We start from the raw sequence: 18837 nt of genomic DNA on the forward strand, positions 1-18837 counted from the left end.
CTGAATGTTAATGAAGGCATTTTTAATCACATTAGGGGTTTGTTTTGTCTAGTAGAAGTTGCTTGTTTGTCATAGGAGCCGATTTCAGGGACAACCGGGATTGTAGCAGTAGCCTTCTTGGATTACAGATAAGAGGATGCAAGTGCACTTTTTTCCTCTGGGGTCTGGATCACATGGTCTGTTTCAGTTACCTTCCTTGATTAGATAGCCTGTAGCTTTTCTACTCTCAGGAGAAAATATGCTTTTACCATTAAATATAAACATGTCAGATATTCTGAATCCACATAAACTTTTGGAAATGTTAGCGTATAAAATATTTTTAAAAGGTCTATAAATGCTTAGAAGCCAGGAAAGTGCAAAATTTAAGGTGTAATAAAGTTATATCTGGGCTGAACCAGCCTGATCTCCACAAAGTATATGTTTATTTTTCTAAATGCATGAAATGTGTCACTGAATGTGTTCTGATGAATTTCTACCGAGGTCTGTTCCCTTTGTTTTGGTCTCTGTAGGTTTTGGTCCGTCCTTTTGTAGAAGTTTCTTTTCAGCGAACAGTTTGCCGGACAACAACAGCAGAAGGTCCAAACCCCAACTGGAATGAGGAACTTGAGCTTCCATTTAGGTATTGCAAAATGAAACCAAATTATTTCTGAATAGTAATAATTGTGTTTGAGCGTGCAAATTTATTCACTTTTTCCTGTACTGTTCAAATAACTTTTTTGGTTTATTTAACCTTTTCAGAGCTCCTAATGGTGACTACAGCACCCACAGTTTGCAGTCAGTGAAAGATGAAGTCTTTATTAATGTTTTTGATGAAGTACTTCATGATGCTGTAGAGGTGAGTTCATAATTGAGGGACAGCATACATTACAGAATATTGTGAGCTTTTTGAAGTTGGCAGAACAAGACTTTTCCATCTAATAACTTTCTGAGGCACTTCCTGTGCCTCTCTTTTCTCTATTTTGTTATTCATTATGATTTTATATCTAGTCAATATTGCAAGGTTGTTAGAGGGAGTAATCTTTACGGTGTTAACCTTTGTACAAATTAAGCTTGTACTATATGAACTGCTGCTGGAGTTGAACACATGTATGTAATATATTTTACATATTTAATGAAATTGAGATACTAAAATTGAGAAGTAACATGACTTGTAATCTGAATTCTATTCTTAACCTTAATCAGAATTTTTTACTAAATTCCAGATGAATGATCCCAGCTCCTGTATTTTTATCAACTGTCTTTTTATTCTCTCTCATCCTGTTCTACAAGGATGAGAAAAAAACAAAACAACAACAACAAAAACATAAAACCAGCCAACCATCTTGAGGTTGTATGCGTTAATTTGTTTGAATGAGATAAAAATTGCAAGTACTAGGAACAAGAAATTTTTGTAAGCTCTCAATGTTGACATAACTCCTTCCCTTGTTGAAAACAGTGAAAGCTTTCCTAGTTAATTCAGAATACACAAAAATAGCAGCACTCAACATTATTGAAAATATAACCCAAAAATAAATAATGCACAAACTTCACCAGAATTCTGTCCTCAAAAATGAAATGGTATTTGATGAAGCAGAAGGGAAAAAAGTGCACTCTTGAAGCTTGTATGTTTCTCTAGCCTTTAGAGAAACTTTTTAAAATAACTTCTAGGCTGATCATACAAGATTTGGAAATCTCTGATAAGCAGAACACATGAAAACAATGCTTCCATTCCACAGGGTTTAGATGGGTTTTCAAATGGTTTTACCTTCAAAAAGCTTTTCTCAATACTAATAAAATATTTCATTAGAGGACCAGAACTTCTTTACTTTGTCTGAGAAGACTCTTGTGGACTCCTTTTCAGAGTTTTGAGTCCTCCATCAGAGGTTATGTATGACTTGAACCCTGACGTGGAAGCACATTGTATCATGGACTGTGATGTTCCTGTATGTTTTCAGACCTGGCACGCTTGAAAGGCACGCAGAACAATCACTGCTGTACTCGTAATGGAATTAATACTTAGAGTAAATAATATTAATACAGAATTTTTAGTAATGCCTTGATTAAATTGTTGATTAAAGGAAATGAAGCTATCTTACAAAGTGTTATGTTGGGCAACTTTTTTAATAGGATGATCGTGAAAGAGGTAGTGGAATCCACACTCGTATTGAGAGACACTGGCTGGGATGTGTTAAGATTCCATTTACTACCATATATTTTCAAGCGAGGGTAAGTGTTTTTACTTGGAGTAAATCTCTTAAAGTACAGAACTGGGCAATGGAAAGGGACTAAGAATGGATTTCTGATTTAATGATGTTCTCTGTACTTGTTAATTTTTATCTAATTGTTTGAAAATGGAAAAAAATTTATGAAAATTGTTTGAAACCACTGGGGTTTTTGACAAATTTGCTGAGTATTTATCAGTAAGTTCATTGGTTTTGAAGGGAGAAGAGATAAACAAACCATACTGTACAGTGACAATGCAGCCTGGCATCCTTCAGTAATGAGGTTAAAAGTGCAGACTTTTTAGATGGTTTTCTCAGTGGCTTTTGAGATCTCTGGTGTTGCACAGCTTAGACAGATGAACTAGGAATAGAAATATCACCTGGACAGGTGACAGGAAACTTGACCGTACTTTTTTTTTCACATTCTGTGAATCACCAGATTTTCACCTTTGCCTCTCCCAACCCTTCTTTACTTCATTTTTAGACCTTTTCAAGAGAAGTTTTCTCATGAAATATCAACCATTAGTCAGGGGGTAAGAGTAAAACATGCAGTTGTTCATACAGGAAAGACATTTTTTGTCCAGCTACCCATCCTAGACTTAGTTTAAGAAAAGTAATTCTTTTCATTGGTAGTCCTGTCATATTGTAATCTTGCTGTAGGGCAGTTCCTTTTGTGTGTAGATCGAGTCATCATATCACAAAAGTCAGAATCTTCATGAAGTAAGAAACTGAGACATCAGTTGCATTCCTAATGACTCAATCTGCTCTTCTGTGGGTATATAGGGCTCTTCTCAGAGGCATACTTTGAGCCTCCTGGATTCTTTGTGTGGAGGGTAAGTCTATGGGAGTCTCACTGAAGTGCAGGGCTTGGAGATCAAAGTGGTTTTCTTGGATTGTTTGCAAGGCATAACAGAATGTAGTTGTTGTGGGAGTCCAGAAAGCATGAGATTCTTTTCATTGCTGACAAATTTTGGACAGTGTATGTCTAACCAGGGTTAGTCCACTTGCTTCTGCTAGATCATTTAATAATATGCTCTCTTCAACTTGGGAAGTAAATCAATTAATTTATCTGTTTGGGGGTTGTGGTGCCCTATAGAATGAAGCTTTCATTGACTTCAGGGAAGATTAAGTAGCAAGAAGGTATTTTCGTAAATCTTTTGCCATCCTGTGCCAACAAGGTCACATAATGTGACACTGTTGCTATAGGTCAACAAACAAGAAAGAAGATCCAATACTCATTTTTAGGGAATGGTTCCATGAATTAATGAAATTCACTTGAGAAGTGTGTCTGCTCACAGTCCTGAGAGACTTAACAGGCAGACTTAGACATTTTAACAGAGTGCTTACCAATATTATTGAAGGATGTAGCCAATAATCCATCTTTGAGGATTTCCCATACTGATGTCAACCTCTGTTCTTCATACTTCTTGTTGGTCTTTCTGTTGTAGAACCAGAGTAGCTCCAAAATTCCTGTCAGATGCACTCCTGTCTCTCTGTGAGATGTTGCAGCTTTTGATTCCCTAGGCATAGTGTGAGTGCCTGTATAGCTCTTCCCAGCAGTAGAGATTCTTTTCCTTTGAACAGGATTTCTTACGGAATTTAAAAAAGCATAATAAGCCCAGGGGTTATATCAAGGTGCATCAGCAATTAAATTCCAGTAGCAAATGAAGCATTTCATCATCCTGTTCTAATATACCACAGAAGAAATTCTGAGTGATTTATTTAGAGTTTTCTCCTATCAGAACTTAATTTTGTTCTTAAATGTTTGATGAGCCATCCCAGTGAGTCATCTGTTCCTTTTCCACATCCACTGAAGATATCCTTTCCAGTGGCAGTTATCTGAATTCTGTACACATCTTTTCTCTTAAATCTGTGTACTTCCACTGTGGAAACCTGCCCAAGCAAGTGTGGGGCCTGCCATCTCTTGTCTCACACAACCTTTCAGAAAGACCTTATTCTCTGTTTGTGGTGGCAGAGGAAGTGCAAGGGACTGGTGAGCCTATACGAGCACTTCCATGGGGAAGTTGACTGAATGGGCCCAGTTCCAGTTGCACCCAAGAAGCATCAGCAGCTTCTGCATAGAAGGGGTCCATCTGTGAGATGCTGGAGCACCATTCCTACATCACATATAGGCAAAGGCCTGTTGGTGTGATGCTGCCTGCAGAAGCCCAGTCCTGCAACCTGTATTTTGCCATTTTGTGTTTTTTTTGGGTAAACAGAGCCATGTAGTGTTTGCTGTTAGAAAGAAAAATAGTGAAATGCTGCTACTCTATGAGCTAGTGTGTATGATTTCCATTTCACTAAACATCAGTGTTCATAATATGCAGGAGAGGCTGAAATCCAGTTGTAATCAATACATTTAACAATGAGATGTTTCATATTTTCCCCACAGTTAATCAACATAAATATCATATTCTCTTATTTTATTGTTTTGTAATTCAGAGTAATAATCAAAAGAATAAAATATTTGAACACAAGTAGAAATGAATGAACTTTTGCTTTCTTGCTTCTAATGAGAAGTATTTCTTTGTATTGCTGTAGATTGATGGTACATTTAAGGTCAATATTCCGCCAGTCCTCCTTGGGTACAGCAAAGAAAAGAACATGGGAATGGAGAGGGGTTATGACTCCGTGCGAAATCTGAGTGAGGGCTCATATATAACACTGTTTATTACCATTGAACCACAGCTCATTCCTGGAGAGTCTGTCAGAGAGAAGGTAACTAATCAGTAATTCATCACACTCTTGCTCTTTGTTTCCAGTGGTGCAGTTCTTCTCTGAGATGCATATAAATAGGAATGCTTAGTGTACCAGAGGACATGAATGCCAGTACAGGAGTACACTGATACAAATTCAGACTGTTTTATTTCAAAATTTTTAGCCCAGTTCAATTTAATTGGATGCACCAATAGGTGAGATGTACATTTAATGCATGAGAGGTCACTTTGATCAAGTATCTGGTTCCACTGCTAATAGAAAGCAAATTTGCATTCATTATCTGTGAGCATATAGTTTTTCCCTGTATTTTTGTAAACAATAAAGTATTCATGTGAGTGTTTGTGAACAGTGGACAAAAAGGAGGTGGCAGGTGCAAAGAGCATTTTCTTGCTTCTGTTCAAATATAGCATTTATTATTTATGGCTTCATGCATGCCTCCAGATCTTGAAGATAATAATTTCTAAACAGCAGCTGTTATTTTTTTCAGTTATTTGACTAAACCAGAAGTGCCTTACACTAACAACAACAATATGTAGTTAAAATGCATACAGGGCTTGCTAGTTTATGTAACAGTAGGCAATGATTTTGAGATCCATACATCAAGGATGTGTGTTTTTCATGCACAAACAGCAGCAGTTCATTTGTTTCCAATTCAGTGCTACACTGGTCATTTATTAGAAACACAAGAGTAACTGGAGAGAAATGTCTATCGTAATTTCTTTTTCAGGATAAACATAACATTGTATGATGAACTCTAAAACCCCTTTCTACTGTTAAAATTATAGCCTTGGAAACTATCCGGTCCAGAATATCCAGAATATTAAGGAAGTGCATTCATAGGTGCCTTTTAAAGTTAATTAGTTTTAATGATAAGATTATTACTATTAGGACTAACACCATAAATATAAACCTGACAGTTTTGAAGTACCTTTATTAGATAACAACTAATTGAAGAGTTTCATAATCTTAATCTTCACGTATAGTAATTAGTTGCTGGGAAAAAAATGTACTGAATTTGTAAGGTAACATATCTCTGTTTCTAGACAGACCTGCCTCCAGGACTGTTTCAAAATAAAAATTATAGAAATTCAAATAAGGGGTGAGATTATTGTAAAATATTATGCACTATATCTTGTGAATCTTAATGTCTTTAAATGAAGAGCAAATGTTCAGAATTTCTTGCACAGAAGCAATTTGATACTCAGTTTTCGATGGCAAAGACAAACTAGTTAATTTGCCATTCTTTCTTTCTATTCCTGACCTGTAGTTAAATTTGAAATGCTTGTGTACTGTTTTAAAATGCTAAGCATAATTTTAGTTTAATTTTATGATACCGTTTTTGTTTCTTTACTTATTTTTTATCTCTTTCCTGCTCTGCTTCCTGAACCTCTATATAGATGAATGAAATGCTTAAGAAGGTACAATATTAATAAATCTGTTGAGATCCTCCTGTTGAACTCTGTTTAAGATTTAGCTTGGTTTTGTGCCAAGTCTTTCAGCAGTCTTTTTGTACTTTGTGTTACTTGACTGTGACACAGTAATTGTTTATTTACCAGTAATATTTGCAGTGAATTGCTACATTTAAGTTTACGAAGTGCCAGAGGCTGTACTTTTCTGCTGTTAATTATGGTTGAGAAGAATCACCACTGTGTGCCTTCTCTGCTGACCTGGAGGTCCAGCTTTAGGGCAGTGCCCAGCTGTTCCACCTCAGGTTAGCTTGAGAAGAAGGGTAACAAATGACAAAAAGTGGCTTATTTTGAACAAAAATATTAGGAAGGATGAGCTTTAGTTCTCAGCACCATTAGAAGTATACAAGGACTTCTAAGTAGATGAAAAATACTATTTTGACTGATCCCAATACCTTTAAAAGACGACATCTTAGGTAAGACATGAGGAAATAATTGTCATTGTTATATAATTAATATGTGCTTTTGAGTCATACATTTGCTTGTGAAAAATCTCATCTAAAAATGTTAACATCTGAGACAAGTCAGAATTATAAGGATTCATCTAAAAATCACATGAACCTTCTCTGCAAATATTTTGGCATTGCATAGGGTTGTCATAACCTCAGTTGTGGTTTTAATAGAGTGCTATGGGAATAGCATGTAGAATTAGTACCTAATTGTTTACCTTTGAATTAATATGTGTTGTTACATATTCATGCCCTGTTTTACTTAGCCATAACTTCTGCTACATTTTTCAGTGCTTTAATAAAGCCAGCTTATTATAGGTACAAGTAGGTATTATAGATATAGGTCATTATGGGCATACATTAAATGCAAAAAATGCAAATTGTCTGATTTTCCATTGCCTTGACCTTTGCTATATGTCTGTAAGCAAAACTCTAATATTCTACAAGGCAAGTTCAAAATGCTATTAGAAAAGAATTTAACACTCCTTTTATGCTCCTGTAGATGGTGAATTAAGGCTGAATATAATAAAGACTAAAGTCCAAACTGTAAATAAAACTGGTTTTGTATAAATTCTACTGTCTTTTGAAGTTTGATACCCAAGAAGATGAGAAACTGCTCCAGGCAGCAGAAAAATATGAAGCTGAATGTACATCAAAGTTTCCAAGCCGCCAGTGCCTAACAACTGTAATTGACCTTGATGGGAAAACAGTTTTTATCACCAGATATATCAAACCTCTGAATCCACCACAGGAGCTTCTTGATGCTGTCCCAAATAGATCTCACACAGCAGCAGTAAGTACTTAAAAAAGTTAGTAAAGTCTCTGGGATACAGGTTTCAAGATATGTGTTTGCCTGTGCTCTTGCACATAAGCACATCCCAGCCCTGTGTGCCTTCGGTACAGCTACGCCTTTTGTAAAGGAAAAACTTAACATGCAAAATAAAACAGTAAAGACTGTGTGTTATACACAGTAAGTCTAACTATAATGATGTTGTAAAATAACATTTGTCTTCTTGATGGAAAAAAATAGGTAAAAATAATGAGTATTATCTTTTAAAAGATAAAGAATTATGACAAACCTCAATGGGAATAAATCATATCAGTCTTTGATACAAGTTCTGAAATGAGCTCGCTATTACTGTAATGACCTTACTATGTTTTGTCATTGATACCTGTGGAAATAGCAATATTCTTCACATCTGCTGAAATAATACAATAGTGTTGTGAATTGAAGGGGTGACTTGCTCTTTTGTTTTCTTGCAGGAATTGGTGGCTCGATATGTTGCTTTGATTCCTTTTTTGCCAGACACTGTGTCATTTGCTGGAATTTGTGATTTATGGAGTACATCAGACGTAAGCAATGCATTAAACAGAAGTTCTTTATCCTCTTGTATGTAATGTAACATCCTAGCAGCCCCTGTTTTCAGGGGAGGTTGTACTAGATGAGCTCCCCAGGTCCCTTCAGACCCAAATTATTCTGTGATTCTGTTATTGCAAGGACTATTTTTCTTTGAGCCTTTTATTTCAAAGAACAAGGACCAAAGCTTGAGAAAAGTTGTTCATTCTGATGTAAGCCAAAAATTTTTTATTTGATAGGTTGCAATTAGCTGAGAATACTTGGGGGTTTAAAACATCTCCTGTTTTTTCTCTTATAAACCATAATGGCTAGTCATGCACAAGTGAAAGGATGATAAGTGATGGAGACTTTACAACTAGAGTTAAAATGGATCATTGTCATTCCAAGGAACTGTAGCAAAAACATTGCATGTAGTGTCAGCAATAATGGGATTATCTAGCCCTCTCTGTCACATAAATCCTTTCACTTATAAAATAACAGCAGACACTGTTGATCATAGATGAAGTTTTTATTATCTCAGAACTATTTTGAAAAATTGTCATTCTAAAAAAGACAAATACCCTGATTCTTGTGATAAAATCTCAGATCTCAGGGATTTTCACAGCATTTGCTCTTCATCCTGTGTGTTGAAGCAGTGACCAATGCAAAGACCAGTTGCAAAGATCTGAGAGGACTGCTTGCTTCAGAAGTATTAAAAAAAAATATCAAATGTAAGTTGATAACTGCCTACAAAGAATTTTTTTTTTTAATACCTGAATTAGCAATTTCTTTATCTTCTGGCGGGAGATGAGGAAGAACACGCTGTGCTCTTGTGTAATTATTTTCTTGGTATGGGGAAAAAGGCCTGGCTTATCATTGGAAATGCCATTCCTGAGGTAAGAGGATTTTTTTCGTTCGGCCTGTGTATTAACTTTTATTCTATGAAGTCGTTTGGTTCCCACCAACAGATAGTTGGGATGTTTGTCCAGAATATTATCTAAATATTGCTGCTAGGAACTGGTTATTTTCAGAGAAGAAAATTAAAATTAAAAATTGAAAGTATATCTTAGTATAAATATCATCTGGGTTTTTTTCCTGAACCCCTGTAGCTGTTGACCTCATAATACAGTACCAAGCACCTGTAACCTTTGATTTGACCTTAACTTGTGGGCTGTGTATGTCTGATATTTCTCTGCCACGTAACAAAGAGCACATTATTATGCAAGTGTTGAACTGTAATGAACCTGTAAATACTTCCAAGCAGTTTGCCCCAAAAAGCAATCTTAACCTTAATAGTAAAAATATAGTATTCTAAAGAATACAAAGCATACTGTCTTTGTAGCTGGTTTTCAAACATTTTCTCATAATTTTTTTTTTTCTTTTTTTCTTCCTAGGGACCAACTGCATATGTATTAACATTGGAACAAAGTCAGTATGTGATTTGGAATCCCAGTACTGGATGTTTTTATGGGCAGTATGATACTTTCTGCCCCTTACAAAATGTGTACTGTCTGATCAGCTCTGATAATGTAAGTGTACCCAGTCTTGTCACATTTCTATACACATAACTGTTAATAACTTTTTTTTACCTTATGCATGATTTGTTCATCATTGAAACTGTAGTTACCATATTATTAGTGATTTTATTAAACCTTAAGTAGGTTTTTCAGCTACTTTAAAATTAAAAGTATTTTTAAATCAGAATTTAGGTGGATCAAGACATCCATTAATATAATTTTCATTGTTGGGTTTTACTTACATGTTTCCCAACTTGGATGTTTTAAGATTACCATGGTTTAGGTGGGGGGTAGTCATTTCTCAAAGGTAATAGTTTGCAGTTGAAATGTAACTGTATTACAAGGAGTTACTTAAGTTGCCCATTAACAGTGGGCACAGCCTGAATGGTTCAATGTGCACAACACAGAGCTGGCAACACAAGGCAAAAAAACTACACTGATTTTCTGCCTGGCATGAAGTCCTCCCATTTATTTGCAAATACACAAGTAATACTAGTGCACATTCACAATATGTTATTCATTGTGTGGCTGGAAACCCTCTGAGACTGTGAGGGCAGAGAGGAGAGATGACAAGAACTGTGCAGCTCAGGGCAGCTGGACAAAAGGCCACAGACTGTGGTGGAGCTGAGTCTGTGCTTGGAGGGACAGGAACCCTGGGCAGTGTCCTGCCAGCAGCATTCCCTGACTCGGCTGGAAGCCAGGCCTCACAGCTTCTGGGGACACAAACAGGGATGTGATAGTGAGGCAGAAAGATGTGTGGAAGTCTGAAAATGAGGAAACAGAAGGCGAGCTTAAAAAGAGAACCATAGGTTTTAGTTGAATAAAAACTGGAAGTTTAAGTTTCAAAGATTGCTCTTCAGTTTTTATGGAGTGCCATACATTATGAGTTTTATTTTGGTTTTTAATCTTCTGATGTTTTATTCTAAACACAGATCATGACTTTGGATGAGAATTTAATATTCTAAAGTACCTTTATTTTAAAAGTGTCAGATTTTTCACTGAAAGCATTTTGGGGAGTGGTCAAGTTGTTGGGGTTTAAATGTAGCTCAGTTGTTAATTGCTGGAAGAAGCAACTGAAGACTGACAACCTGATCAGCTAACCTTGAACTGCAGAGTGCAACATCTTTCAGGGCAACCAACTCCAATCTACATGTGACTCTGAGCAGATTCCACCAGCAGAGCCACACCACTTCATATCCAGGTGGGGCAGAACCAGATGGGTTGTGTCCCAGAAAGCTCTACACAGAAACATCGTCTAAAAAGGGTTGATCATTGATTAGCATTTACGTATTAAGTGCTGGTACATTTTGCAGCCTTAGCAGTAGCTATTTAGAGATTGTTTAAACAATAATCCTACGATGCTTGCGTGCTCCAGACTAGGCCCACAGACCCAAAAGAATGTCTGTAAAAGAAGGGGACTGCAAGACATGGGTTCCACATCATGATGAAATACACATAGGAGCTGTGTGTGTCTACACCACCTGCTTATTTTCTGCAAGATAAGCCTAAAATAGCAATGGTGCTGGGGTGCAGCAGCTACCAAGCATCACAGCCACAGCAGCACTGGGCTGGGCTGCTGGAAGAATTTAATCAGAATTCAGAAAAGACTTTTGCAGCAGTCCAGAGGGGTGGAAATGCAGCTCAGAACAGCAGAAGAAATTGCTACAGGACATTATATGGTATTTCATTGCTATGTAAGTGGAATGTCTCAGCCTTGGCCATATTGATCATCACCATTGGTCTACCCTGGCCTCCAGTCGGGAGGCCTGGAGACACACCATCTATAACGCTGCTGCTGCTTTTGAGAACACACGCAGGATCACTCTCGAGGAGAAAAGACAACGCAGAAAGAATCGCGTCTCGTCTGTATCACCTGGGGAGTCTTTCTGCTGTGCCTTCTGCAACCGGACTTGTCTATCTCGCATTGGCCTTTTTAGCCATCAGCGCGCTTGTAGCAAGCGTGGGTAGAGCCCTTTCAAATCTTTGTTCGCGAAGCCTAGCCATGATGATGATGATGATGATGAAGTGGAATGTGTTCCATAGTTGGGATTATATGCTGAAAGTTATAACAAATTTGCTTTCTTGTAGATTTGGTTCAATATTCAAGAATATGATTCCCCAGTAAGGATAAATTTTGATATCAGCAAACCAAAACACTGGAAGTCTTTCTTTTCAAGAAGTTTGCCATTCCCTGGTCTCAGCAGCATTCAGGTATTGATGGATCTACTGCTAACTTGATTTGACAGTTTGAGACATCACAGACTTGGTATAAAGAAGCAGACACTAAATTCTTTGGACTTCTATGCTTAAGTATATTTATGTAATATCACTGGTTTTTAAAAAGATTTCCCAGTCATGCCTTTAAAAGAAAGGAACCAGAAATACTGCAAAAAGTTGGTTTTATACAGAATGAATGCTCTTGGCCTCCAACTGTCCATGTAAGATCTCAGGATAATAGTACAGTAAATGGGACAAATCTTTAACACAAACCTATCTAAAGTAGTAGCTTGGTATTATAAAGAAAATGTCAACTTTCGTCTTATGGCTAAGGTGGCATTTTTTTTCAAGCTATATGAACATCCTTATTAAAAAGGATGAACATTCTTATTAAGAAACCAGAAATTTCTGTAGTTATCAAAGGTGTATGCAGTTGAAGTTTACTGGAGAAAAAAAAACCAAACCCAGAATTACACACAAACATCTCGTTAATTTGTTTTATCGTGTCTCTACTAAGGAATAATTATTTTAGCATAATTGTCAATTCCTGTGGGTGTCATCAAGACAGAAATACCTGAAGTTACATTGTTGTAGAGCTAGAAGAAATTGCACATTTTAATATTTGTTTTATTTATTGCTAGCCTGAAGAATTAGTTTATCAGCATTCGGATAAGGCTGCTGCAGTGGAACTACAGAGCAGGTAATTCTACCTCCAAAACAAATGCTCTCAGTGCTGATACTAAAGCATATTCACACCTAGGTCCTAAAAACCTGCTTTGAATGCTAGGAATTGAGAATGGCCTAAAAAACCCCAGAAGCTACCATTCCAGGGTTTTTTTTTAACTCTCCCTTTTTAATAGGGATTGCCAGATAGAAAGAACTGATCAATCATTGCTCTACAATTTCCCAATGAGCAAAAAGCTGTGGAGGGATGAGAGAAGTGTGAACTAAAAAGGGGTTGTAAGCCCCTGGCCCTCCACTGACCATGCAGGCACCACACAACTGTGCTGGAGTTGCTTTTCTGCACTTCTAGTCAGCAGTAAGTTTAACTAAGGTCATTTATGTCCCCCAGAACCTGTACTGTCTGCCAAGGGAGATCAGCTCAGATGTCCAATAAATACTAGAATTGTAATAATCGTCTATCTTACTGCAGGATTGAAAAAATATTAAAGGATAAGATCATGGAATGGAGACCAACACGCCCAACTCGTTGGAACAGATACTGTACCTCGACCCTACGTAACTTTTTGCCGCTGCTGGAACAAAACCAAGGCAAAGATGTGGAAGATGATCATCAGGCAGAGCTGCAAAAACAGCTGGGAGATTACAGGGTACAGCTGTGAACATAAATGGCTTGTGCATAGTACAAGAATTTAAATCCCTGGGATTTAAATTGACACTCTATGGTATAGAAGTGTCCTAAGCTATTTATTTCTTCTACTATCAAAATTCACAGGAGCTTTTATACCAATATTTAGAGTGAAGGGAGTGATGATCTGTTTTATTTCACTGTAATGTTCAAGATAAAAACTTTCTGCTGAACATAAAGTGAAGAATGTAAAGGTAAATCGGCTGCATTGTTCTGGTTTTATTGCTGCACCACAGCAGCCACTGCTGCCGCTACATAAACATGAGTGCAGTCTCCCAGCACCAGCTGCTCAGGGGCTGGCTGGGTCAGTCAGAACCTGGCTCTAGTGCTGACTTGTGCTGCACACTGTCTACTTACAGGTGCAGGAGCCCACATAACTAACTTGCTTTTCTTCAGTTTTCTGCTCTTCACTCTCTGAAGACAGAAGAAAACGTTCTGAAGTGTTCCCTGCAGCCACTGGTGTACCTGTGTGTTCTTCCTCCAGGCTGTTGGAACAGCCTTCTGCTCTCCATGTGAAACAGCTGTGGTGACAGCACTGCACACAGCTAGAGCCAGTTCCAAAACGAGTTGAGGTAGTTCCTGTTGGACAGGAGACACTGGCCAAATCAAATCCTCAGCCAGGAGAACACAGTGATTTAAAACCAGCCAAGAGGCAGAAAGCAGTGAAGTTCTGCTGTATGCATTCATTAATGTAACCTTATTCTAATGGATTCTAAACATCTTCACTTCAAACTTATTCCAGGCAAGCTTCTGACACTTTTCCTCTTTAATCTGGTTTATGTGAAAGAGGGAAGTGGTACTAAAATACAAAAACCAGGCTTTTTTAATTGCATCTCCTCAGGTCAGCAATAGAAAAGATAAAACTTCCATGCTCAGTAAAACAAGTTTTCAAAACTATGTATTTATTCAGGTGCTTTTCCCTATTCTTCTTACATGTTTTTTCCATTTGTCTTTCTCCCAGGTCTCTGGATTTCCTATTCATATGCCATATTCTGAAGTCAGACCTTTAATAGAAGCTGTACACAGCACGGGAGTTCATTCCATTGATGTTTCCAATGTTGAATTTGCTCTAGCTGTGTATGTTCATCCTTATCCCCAAAATGTTCTCTCTGTATGGATTTATGTTGCTTCACTTGTGCGAAATGGGTAGTACAGAGCAGTCAGAATACTGCAAGAAATTTGCTTATATAGGTGTAAATGTAACAGATTTTTCTCACTGATGATTTGAGCTATCCCAAGTATTTTAAAAATCAAATGAGAACCTCATTTTTAGGAGCTTTATTTGCCCTACAAGCACTGAAGATACTACTTATTACTGACAAAGAAGAGACTGAGAGCATAAAATTCCAGTACTAATAGGTGATTTTTATACAGTCTTTTATAGCTCCCAGTGGGACATCATTACACATGCCCACATATAGTGACATTGCAGAGTAAAATGTCTCCTTGGAATCCCTTGAAGACCTTTTTTATAGCTAGTCAGTTTATTTTATCTACAGACATTCTTCCTCTTCAAAGACACTTGTAAATAAAAATAGTTTTCCTGTACCTTAGTTCCTGAATGTCTAGCCATGAAAAAGTTTCATGTACCAAAGCACCATCAGTGAAGGCCATACTTCGATTTTTAAGAGGCTGCTTCATATCCTATTCCATATTTTATGTCTGTATAATGCCAGCACCATTTAGAGGTGTAAGACAACATTTTCTTAAAAAGACAAAGGATTTAATAAATATTTATAGAAAAACTTAAGTGGAAGCACATTTCTTTTAGACAAAAATTTGATTAAATTACTTTGGAGTATGAAATCCATGTCTGCAAGTTGCCAAACTTGCAATTAAAAGATTATCAAAAGACTTGTTTACTAAAAATGAAATTCAGTTATAATAATGCAAGTAGTGGTGTTAACTGTAAATACTGATATAATTATATATTCTTTTCCTGCAGTTACCTTGCTAATCATACTTTTCCAATGACAGTCGGTTGAGCTAAGGAAGAACATTCATCAGAACATATCAAAGTGAAGATTGTTCTTGAGCCACAATTTAGTTCAGAGTTATCTAATAAATACTAATAAAAAATCACAGAATCACAGAATGGGTCAGGCTGCAAGGGAGCACAGTGGGTCATCTGCTCCAACCTCCCTGCTCAAGCAGGGTCATCCTAGAGCACATTGCACAGGATTGTGTCCAGATGGTACCTGAATATTTCCAGTCAGGGAGACTCCACAACCTCTCTGGGCAATCTGTTCCAGTGCACGGTCACCTGCACAGTAAAGATGTTCCACCAAGGGCCTGACTCCATTCTCTTGGCACTCTCCCTTCAGATACTTAAGAGACATTGATGAGGTCCCCTCTGTCGTCTTTCCCTAAGGCTGAACAGGCCCAGTTCCCTCAGCCTGTCCTTGTAAGAGAGATGATCCATTTTTGTTGCCCTTCACTGGACCCACTCCAGGAGGTCCATGTCTCTTTTGTACTGAGGACCCAGAACTGGACACAGCTCTCCAGCTGTTCCTCACCAGGGCTGGGTAGAGGGGCAGGATCACCTCCCTACTGCACCCTGGGATACCACTGGCCTTCTTGGCCACAAGGGCACACTGCTGGCTCATGGACAGCTTGTTGTCCAGCAGGACCTCAAATCCTTCTCCACAGAGCTGCTTTCCAGCAGGTTGACCCCCAGCCTGTCCTGGTTCATGGGGTTACTCTTCCCCAGGTGCAGGACCCTGCACTTGCCTTTGTTGAACTTCAGCCAGTTCTTCTCTCCCCATCTCTCCAGCCTGTCAAGGTCCTTCTGAAGGGCTGCACAGCTCTGTGGGGTGTCAGCCACTCCTCCCAGCTTTGTGTCATCGGTGAACTTGCTGAGGAGGCATCAACCCCTTCATCCAAGTCACTGATGAATAAGTTGAACAATACTGGGCCCAGTATTGAACCTTGGGGGACACCACTAGTGACAGGCCTCCTACTGGACCTCTGCCCCAGTTACAACCCTCTGGAATCTGCTGTTCAGCCAGTTCTCAATCCACCTCACTGTCCACTCATCCAACCCACACTTCCAGAGTTTACCAGTGAGGATGTTGTGAGAGACAACAGATTCTTGATTCAGATACTGCTAAATCAAGGTAGACGATATCCACTGCTCTCCCCTCACCCATCCAGGCAGTTGTTTCATTGTGCAATGAATCTGGCTGGTCAAGCATAATTTACCTTTAGTGAATCCATGCTGACTACTCCTGATCACCTTCTTGTCATCCATGTGGATAGTGATGGCTTCCAGAATGAGGCATCCATCAGCTTTCCATGGATTGAGGTGAGGCTGATTGGCCTGCTCCATGGGTCCTCCTTTGAACACCAGGGTGACATTTGCTTTCTTCCAGTCTTCAGGTACCTCTCCTGATCTCACAACCTTTCAAAGATGATCCTGAGCAGCCTCGCTACAGTGTCTGCCAGCTCTCCCAGCACTTTGGATTAGAGTCAGGGGTTGCCACCACAGGTTCCCTCCCCTCTACAGACCTCCACCAAAGGAGTACATTGTCATCACATGATGCTTGGCTGAACACTGATGACAACTCCTAAATTTAGTCCATGGTATATCTGCAGCTGATTCAGTCCTCAGCTGTGTCCACCAGTCTGCACAGAAAGCATCACCCACCAGCAAGCAGAAGCTCCTCCTACTGCACTTTCCCAGCCTCAGAAATCAGAGTTCTGGAACAGGGACAGATAAAGCAAACCCACTGTGTACCTTGTTACCAACAGCCTCAGTCAGCCTTGCACAAGCAGCATCCATCTCCTCTAACCTTTAGGCACCAAACTCCTTTCAATGCAGCTTACTTAAAGCAACAGTTGCTGGATCAGTGGTGTCCTTAGATACCCCTTCTGTAGACTTCAAACTGAGCACTGAACATTTTGCCTCTGGCCCACAGTCACCTGTTAACCATGAACAGCCAACTCCACACCCATTCACTAGTGTTTTTCTTACCTTACTCCTCTTCAGTTTTACTGGGAGCAAGATGGGTGTCAGAACTTGCAGTTTGTTGTAATCTCCAGCTCTGCCTGCAAGCTGACTTCCCAGACATGAAGAATCTTGAAAGCTGCTTAGGTCACCATGACTGGTGTCCTAAATAAATACTACTCAAAAGAATTTATCCAATTAGGAAAATTGGTAAAAATTACTAGCTTGTATTGTCAGCCTTAAAAATTAGGCAGGATAGCAGGAAGAAACTCTGTCCTTTACAAAAGCAGATACCTGCCCCTCCTCTGCTGAAGAAAAATCCAAGCTGAAACTGTGCCACTCATGAGTAGGTGGTCATTTAAGTTTACAACTTGACATGGGCTCATGTGAGTACTCACTGCCCAAGCAGTGGGCTCCATCCCCATACCACCACACACACACACACATTCATGCCTTACTCATACATTAATTACTCTTCCTTTCCTAGCAGAGGTTTCACTCATCACAACATATTCTCTGCCTCCCCGCCAGTTTCTACAGTTTAGAGAGTCCTTTTAACTATCAAAGCAAGGGGGAAAACGTGTTTTCCACAGAGTTCAGATTAATGAAAACTGACTTCCTAGCAGAGTCATGGGAACAATAAACCCAAACCAAACCTCCCCCCATGTACGGCACAGTTCACAGCTCTGCAACCACCACACCACCTACTAACCCATCCAATCTCTGCGGCCTCCTGGCATGCTTTTTTATACCCTGAAGCACAGATATTCAACTGCTGCATATTTTTTTATTGGTGGGAATGTTTTATTTGAGTATGTTTTTCAAGCCCAAATACAAAACCAAATGCAAAAGGAAGGTGGCAATTTCCCTAATTTTGCAATATAAAGAACAACTTCAGGATGAGAGGAAAGGGGAAGAAACAAGGCTCCTAAAGATGTGTAATTGTTACCCAAATGCAAACAATACAGTTGAAATTCTCTGCAGAGGTTTATACTGTACTTACTGATTCAAAATTAAAAAGAAAAAAAAGTCCCCTAACACAAAATAATCCAGTAAAGTATATTTAAGTGCCAAACTTGGAAGAAAGTGGCTTAAAAAAAAATTTGAAGGTTTTCCCATATTCCCCAAATTATGTAAAATAAAACCCAACACCCTTCAAGCCAAATGAGATTGTGAGATTGTTACAACACTGTACAGTACACTCATAATTAAGATTCTGAAGTTGTGGGCAGGGTCAGGCTAATATAACAACTCTCACTCCAAGGATTGTTAACACAAGATGCGAACTGTAAGTAAAGTGCATGAAAGGAAGCCTGCTCAGCTAAATGAAGTAGACAAAGATCAGAAGTCAGCGGTCATTCGCCAGAGCGGCAGCAGGCCCGAAAACCACACTGCAAGTTCTGGCATCCACTGGCGGTTTCAGCATGAGGACCTGCACAAAAACAAAAGAAATGTGAAAAGAAGAAAAGGCCATTTGTTTAGATTTATAATTCTCGTAACCTGGTGATTCAGAAAATGTCTCCTTTTTTATGATGCGCTACACTTCGTTCAGCACTGTGAAGTCTGAAACGCTGCCAGTACTGTCACAGTATAAAACTTCAGTTGAAGCAGGTATTTT

General features: G+C 38.7%; 2 protein-coding genes across 6 annotated transcripts in view; one reads left to right on the top strand and one right to left on the bottom strand.

The window, feature by feature from the left end:
* The window catches only part of CC2D2A (coiled-coil and C2 domain containing 2A), a 57549-nt gene extending 42723 nt beyond the window's left edge, over window positions 1–14826 (top strand). For 2 of the 3 annotated variants that reach the window (XM_050338400.1, XM_050338401.1), the window contains exons 23-35: window positions 510–619; window positions 739–835; window positions 2107–2205; window positions 4743–4919; window positions 6317–6337; window positions 7424–7627; window positions 8098–8187; window positions 8953–9066; window positions 9565–9699; window positions 11776–11898; window positions 12546–12604; window positions 13058–13235; window positions 14235–14826. In XM_050338400.1, coding sequence (XP_050194357.1) covers window positions 510–619; window positions 739–835; window positions 2107–2205; window positions 4743–4919; window positions 6317–6337; window positions 7424–7627; window positions 8098–8187; window positions 8953–9066; window positions 9565–9699; window positions 11776–11898; window positions 12546–12604; window positions 13058–13235; window positions 14235–14423 — 1596 coding nt within the window. In that variant the 3' untranslated portion in view covers window positions 14424–14826. The remainder of the gene's footprint in view (window positions 1–509; window positions 620–738; window positions 836–2106; window positions 2206–4742; window positions 4920–6316; window positions 6338–7423; window positions 7628–8097; window positions 8188–8952; window positions 9067–9564; window positions 9700–11775; window positions 11899–12545; window positions 12605–13057; window positions 13236–14234) is intronic. The other variant, XM_050338399.1, reaches the window with a different exon arrangement.
* Window positions 14827–18001: 3175 nt separating this feature from the next.
* Window positions 18002–18837, bottom strand: part of FBXL5 (F-box and leucine rich repeat protein 5) — a 35607-nt gene continuing 34771 nt past the window's right edge. For all 3 annotated transcript variants that reach the window (XM_050338411.1, XM_050338412.1, XM_050338413.1), the window contains exon 11: window positions 18002–18651. In XM_050338411.1, coding sequence (XP_050194368.1) covers window positions 18575–18651 — 77 coding nt within the window. In that variant the 3' untranslated portion in view covers window positions 18002–18574. The remainder of the gene's footprint in view (window positions 18652–18837) is intronic.

The sequence above is a fragment of the Myiozetetes cayanensis genome, unplaced genomic scaffold, assembly GCF_022539395.1.
Source record: "Myiozetetes cayanensis isolate MyiCay16 unplaced genomic scaffold, myiCay2020 scf7, whole genome shotgun sequence".
Taxonomy (NCBI): domain Eukaryota; kingdom Metazoa; phylum Chordata; class Aves; order Passeriformes; family Tyrannidae; genus Myiozetetes; species Myiozetetes cayanensis.